Source organism: Mercurialis annua, linkage group LG6 (genome assembly GCF_937616625.2).
Source record: "Mercurialis annua linkage group LG6, ddMerAnnu1.2, whole genome shotgun sequence".
NCBI classification, from domain to species: Eukaryota; Viridiplantae; Streptophyta; class Magnoliopsida; order Malpighiales; family Euphorbiaceae; genus Mercurialis; species Mercurialis annua.
This window is the reverse complement of record NC_065575.1, coordinates 43202397-43208898: the sequence shown is the minus strand read 5'-3', so window position 1 is coordinate 43208898 and position 6502 is coordinate 43202397. Positions and strand designations below refer to the sequence as shown.

General features: G+C 31.3%; 1 protein-coding gene across 1 annotated transcript; it reads right to left on the bottom strand.

Annotated features, from left to right (window-relative positions):
• Positions 1–362: 362 nt before the first annotated feature.
• Positions 363–2628, bottom strand: LOC126687914 (uncharacterized). The gene is made up of 4 exons (XM_050382465.1): positions 2546–2628; positions 2221–2293; positions 899–1323; positions 363–792 (listed from the first exon to the last, which is right to left on the bottom strand). Exons 1-4 carry the CDS (start codon positions 2626–2628, stop codon positions 363–365), a joined length of 1011 nt encoding a protein of 336 aa, XP_050238422.1.
• Between the last annotated feature and the right edge of the window lie 3874 nt (positions 2629–6502).

Below are 6502 nucleotides of genomic sequence, written 5' to 3'. Positions count from 1 at the left end.
GTGCTTGAGGATTCTCAAAATTTATTTTCTCTGTTGCTAACTGTTTGTTTTAGTTTACTTAGTTCTGTATTAATCATCTAAAAATATCTCATATTTTGAACTTTCTATTTTTTACGTTTCTAACTGTTTGTTTTAGTTTACTTAGTTATGTAGTAATCATCTAAAAATATCTCATATTTTGAACTTTCTATTTTTATATCCAACAAATTTAAAATTATTAATTTTACTCAATTTTTATTTTCATTTGTATCCATCTTTTTAGATTGGAGTTTCTATTTTTTGTTTCACAATCAAAACGGCTTATATTAAAAATCCAAAACAATTACATTTGTGAGCAATTCAGGAAAGTGGCAGAACCACTCCTAATGATCTGAAATGGAATGGGCATTTTGCGTCATAATATGCGCTGCCTGATTCGCAGATTGTCTCACGAAAGTAAAAATAATGTTACTAAACTGATGTGCCATAATTGCACAATAACCAAATAGGATATCCTCAGACAACTCGGGATTCCTAATTTCTAAAATAACTTCCATTGCATCCAACTCGATAATCAAATTCGAGTACCCCTTCAGCCAACTCAACGCTTCCAGAATACTCATTTCTTCCGCCATTCTTGGAGATACATTTCCATGAACTCTAACAAGTCTAGCTTGAACAGTATTGCCCATATAATCTCTAACCATCATTCCCAAACATGTTCCATGATTATTGGAGAAGCATGCAGCATCATAATTAGCATTCAACCATCCTTCATATGGAGGAAGCCATGTTACACGTCCATGCCAAGAGCTGATTTACAGCTGCTGCGATGATTGAATCCACCGAACTCGCTGCTTTTTTCCAAACAATATTATTCCTGTTCAACTATAGATTCCAACAGACCATAGCTATCAACGTTTTCTCCTCCATTTCCATCTCTGATAACCAGCTGAACATACAATCTACCACAATCATCTCGTCGTGCAAGACCGGCGTGTTTACAGTTTTCCAGCAAGCCTCCGCCATCCGATAAAGGACCAGTAAATGGAGTGCATTATCAACATCTGCTGAACAAACTGAGCAATGGCTATACACATACACTTTTCTCTGCGCTAATGTTTCCGCCGTTGGAAGAAAATTCTTACAAACACGCCGTAGGAAATTTCTTACATGGAGAGGGATCCGAAGCTGCCAAATCTTGCTCCAAATATCATTCTGATGACCCATAAATTCCCCACAAATAGCCCTATAACAGCCTTTTACCGTGAAATTGCCCTTTGGATCGAACCGCCAACGCCACCCATCATCTACGTCACTGTTACTGATAGGAATATTCAGTATCTTTTCCACATCAACAGTGTCAAAAATGTCCCTCACTCTCCGTGTTTCATAGGCCAAAATGGTGATGTAAAATCACGCCAATATAACAATTTACACGAAAAAATATTTTTTATGAAAATTTCAATTTTTCACAAAATAGTGATAATAACAAACAAAAATTCGAAATCCCAAATAAATTTATAACCAATTTTTATATCAATTCAATTATTTGAAAAAAAGTTTAAGTAAAAAAAGAACTTTTAACATATTTTAGTTTTGAAACAACAATGGTACTTAAGTAATTTAGAAATCGAAAGAAAAGGAAAAGAGTTTGAAATATAATTCCTAACAAATCAAAGAGTATAATTAGAAAAATACATAAGAAATATGTATAAAATCGGAAATTATTAATAGATTTTCACAAAATCGGAAATTATTTGTGGGTACATAAGATTTTAAGTGACCGGTAACCGCTTCTTCAGATTTCCAAATGGCTTCAACCATGGAAAAGTTCAAAGGCGGTTAACATTGGGTCTAATTACTTAAAAAACCCACCTTATAACATTATTTCGTTTATACCCTGACCTAGGAAAAAGTTTATTTGTACCTTTTTTTTATTTTTTATTTTCAACTCTATCCTAAAATATTAAATTGAACTTTTTTTATTTAGAACAAAGTTTAAAATAGTCCTTCATTTTTTTAACATATATTCTAATTAGACTTTAATGTTATTAATAGTACAAAAATACATTCTTCTTCATAAAATCAAACTTTTAATTATTATTTAATTTATATTAATTATCAATAATTTATTAAATACAAAACCGTAAAAATAAATAATTTTAAATAAAAAAATTCCGACTCTCCGTCCGAAGGAGGAGCCCGCTGCTCCTCCTCCATGGGGGAGGAGCAGCCGACCTGCTCCTCCTCCATGGGGGAGGAGCAGATTGCTGCTCCTCCTCCATGAAGGAGGAGAAGCGACCTGCTCCTCCTTCACGATGTATCAGGAATGACACAGTTGAACAATTGTTTTTTTTTAGTAATTCATAATTAAGAAAGGGAAACAAAATAGTTTTTAGTAATTCATAATCAAGATGTTTTATGAGGAATTTGCACAAAATACTCTTTTTTTAAACTTATTTATTTTTAATATCTCAATTTTAAAAATTTATTTTTTTACACTATTTTTCTATTATTTTTAGTTGTAATCTCAATTAGCAAAATAACTTATTTGTATTTTTACTTTCCTTCTTTTAATACATACACATCTTTTTTTTCCTCTCTTTTTTCCTCTCTTCTTTCTCTATACTTTTTCTCTTTCCTCATCCTTCTTTTTCTTTTTCTTTTTTTTTCTCTACAATTATTTTTCTCTCTCCTCTTATTCTCTCTCTTCTTTTTCTTTTTCTTCCTCCTTTTCCTTCTTCTTTTTTTTTCTTTTAATTTTTCTGCAATTATTTTTTCTTTTTCTTCTTCCTTTTCTCTTTTTCACATTATATAATTGAATTCTAAGACAAAAAAATTTGAATAAAAAATCAATAAAATAGTTTCACTTAGATGAGAAAGTTTATAATTGTGAAAGAGTTTAAAAAATAATATGATTACTACTAGATGAGAAACTTCTTCTTTTTTTCTCTTTTTATTTTTTTCTTTCTATGTTGTTTTAAATTATTGTAGTATCATTTTCTGGAATTTTTTTCAACTTTTTTTGGAAAAATTGTCACTTTCTTCATTAATGATGGTTTGATCTGTTTTTCAAACGTTTTTAATTAATTTTAGAAATCGTTTGAAACTTTTTTTTGAAACTGTTTTATACTGTTCGAAACTGTTTGAAACTGTTATTTTTTAGACTGTTTAAAAATGTTTTTTAGAAAGTGTTTTAGACTGTTCGAGACCTTTGTAAACGGTTTAAACTGATTTATACTGTTCGAAACCTTTGTAAATGGTTTGAAACTGTTCTTTTGAAACTGTTATTTTTTAAACTGTTTGAAAGTGTTTTTTAGAAACTGTTTTAGACTGTTTGAGACCTTTATAAATGGTTTGAAATTGTTTTGTAGACTGTTTGAAACTGTTGTTTAGAAATTGTATTATATTGTTTGAGATATTTGTAAACGGTTTGAAACTGTTTTTTTTAACTGTTTGGAACTGTTATTTTTTAGACTGGTTGAAAGTCTTTTTTAGAAACTGTTTTAGTATGTTTGAGCCCTTTGTAAACGGTTTGAAACTGTACTTGAAATCATTTTTAATAGATTTTTAATGAGAACAAATAAATTAATTATTTACAGTTTTTTTTATTTTTGGAGAAAGTTATAATCGATGGATTTGAATTCGAATTGAAATTTGAAGCGATTTGATTACGAATTAAAAATCGAGCGGATCGAAATTAAATTTGAAACTCACAATAAATTTTTAGAAAGTAATGATAGAATTAGAAAAATCAATTTGTTGAATTGTTATGAGCTGAAGATTTTGAATTTAATTGTTGAATTGTTGTTATTTTTTTCTCTTTAAATGAGTTGAAAAAAAAGAAGAAGAAAAAGAAGAAGAAAAAAAAACTCTGAATAAAATATGTTTGGTATAAATGGAGTATAAAAAATAAATGGCTGACGCTGGTGTATGTAAATCAAGTTAGAATTTTAGGGTTAACAAATGCTAATATTTTCTTAATTTAGGTACTAATTAGCTTATATTTTATAGAAAATAATGAATTAAAAAAAAACAATATACAAATAAATGCCAAAAAAAATTGTTTGTATCCATGAAACTGCAAATACAGTAGATAAATACTTTTAGAAAGGCAAAAGGCTGCAATTGTTACTTATATTTTAAAGGGACCATTAGTGAAGAATGGTATTTGATTAATTTGGGTCATCAATTAAAATTTTAGAGAAAAAAGTACATTCTCAATTATTCTTCTTTCAAATATTTTATAACTTATTACCTACACAAAGCGTGCAAACACATAAACAATAAAGAATAGGAAAAAAATACCTTACTGCCTGAATAATGTTGGAGAAGTAAACTGATAGGAGTAGAATTACTCCTATTTTCGAGGGCTATTTGTATTGATTTTCAAGTGCTTATTGTTATATTTCACCTCGTTTTGGTCTTTATTTGAATTGTCCAAGTGGTACAGGTATTCATGTGGAAATGGGTGTATTCCGGGCTGATTTGAGCTAAATGGGACAGGTGAAAAGTCGACAAGCTTAAGAGCTGTTTCGAGGCAAAATGGGGAAAATTGACGAGTCTCACGACGTGAGACAATTGCTGAAATTAAGCTGCCAAAGTCGAAGGTCCTCACGACCTCCTCACGTCCAGGCTCGCGACGTGAGGCATGAAATTATGATCCTTGTGACGCGAAACCCCTAAGCCAGAAGGGGCCGAACTTTCTCACGACAGCTTCACGCCGCGACATAGCCAAACTATTCCTCACGACGTGAGGAAGGGGTCTGCGACGCGAGAACCCCAAAACCTGCATATGCAAATTTATAAGATTGCCCTTACAAGTTGAGATCGAAAGATTGAAGTCCCAGGGGTATTAGACTTATTATGGAGCTGGAAATCAAAATTAGGCCCTAAATGTACTTGGGTATAAATAGTTTATGATTATGTCATGTATAGGGTTCGATTACTTATTATTTTTTAGACAAAAACCCTAATTTTGGCATTAGTTATTGTCTTTCGATTTGACTACTCCTCGTTTTGGATTTTTATCTTCGATTTTGTACTAGAATTTTTATGCAATTAACGTACGATAATCTAGAGAGATCTTTATCACTGTTTATCTTTTTAATTATGAATTCCATTTATTATATCATTGATTTATCTTTGATCATGAGTAGCTAAACCTTTCATTGGAGATTGTTAATTGAATTTATATATGTTTAAATGAATTGGGATTATGGATTTTTTTTTTGGTACGTCTTAATTGTTTTTCTTTATGCTTAGCCTAAATTGATCACTTAACCTAAGTCATGTGTTTTAATTTTTGGTCGAGAGAGTAAAATTGGAATAGACCAACATAATTAAGAACGTAGATATTAATCGAGCGAGAGTAAATTAATGAGTGCGTGTTTATAGAATTTACTTCATAAACACTTAATTAATTAGTGATTAGTAAACAATGAAGCCCTTTAATACAGATGAATTAAACTCTATAATTTGTTAATCAGATGACACGTCACCCGTTGGTTAATGCTGTAAGGGTAAGTTATTTGGTTCAGACTGTTTCTTCAAAAACCGCATTGATGATTTCTTCATCGATAAACCGTTATTCGGGATGTAAACCGGAGACAGGAACGTTGGCAACATAGATCATGTTGACGGTAGCGGTGACGATGGCGTTCCCATTTTTCCGTTTGTCTCTTTACTTGCTAACACAAGAATAGCTTTGGCATGCATCTCCGTAACATTACAAACGGAAACATTTCCGTTATAGAAAATAGTAATCTGCTGTAGTTTGATATTGTTGTTCTTGTTCTTCTTCGAAATCGGAAAGATCAAAACTGTAAACTGAATTTGGTAAAAAGTGATAACCACCCCCGAAGACAAGGCCTACCACCGTCCACCATGGTAGTGTTCGCGGAAACTTAAACTTTCCACAATTGAAAAATGCTTTTTACATTTTTAATTGATTCTCCAATTTTTTTCTTTGTGCTGCCAAAGTTGGATAAAATATTACGAAAGAATAACTCGCAGGTGGACCCCATTGATAATAAAAAAAAATTATTAAAGAAATAGCTAAAAAATTGTCAATTATATTTTTAAAAGCCGTTTGAAACTTTTTTAGAAAATATTTCTTAAAAGCTTCTAAAAGCAATTCCATTGTTATTTTAAAAACCGTTTGAAACTGTTTTACACACTGGAATAAAAAAAATAAAGATTGAGTCGCTGAAATTTAACAATTTGCGGTTCCGGAATTAAGCAAAAAAATTTTAAAAGAATTAAAAAAATCCCTATATATAATATGTTATATAACTAAGTTGGCTCTTTAAAATCTATAAACAGATTACAATTGCAGCGCTGGTTACACGGCAACAAGCAGCCAACAGAGGGGCTGTCATGGAAACGAAAGAGGGGGGGGGGCGCAAGGGCAGACATTTAAACCCAGTCCTTTCAGTATCGGTGGGTGAGCCCTGTTGGCCGTCCGGCTACGACCCCTGTTTCCATTCCTATAACTAACTAAGTAAAGTAAAGCACACAA

What these genes read in the sequence shown, in the direction of transcription:
- LOC126687914 (XM_050382465.1), bottom strand. Translation starts at nt 2,628, where the DNA reads ATGAGGAAAGAGAAAAAGTATAGAGAAAGAAGAGAGGAAAAAAGAGAG. An exon ending in TATGTATTAAAAGAAGGAAA is followed by an intron (nt 2,294 to 2,545) that starts GTAAAAATACAA and finishes TACATCGTGAAG; the next exon opens with GAGGAGCAGGTCGCTTCTCC. An exon ending in CCCCCATGGAGGAGGAGCAG is followed by an intron (nt 1,324 to 2,220) that starts GTCGGCTGCTCC and finishes GATGTGGAAAAG; the next exon opens with ATACTGAATATTCCTATCAG.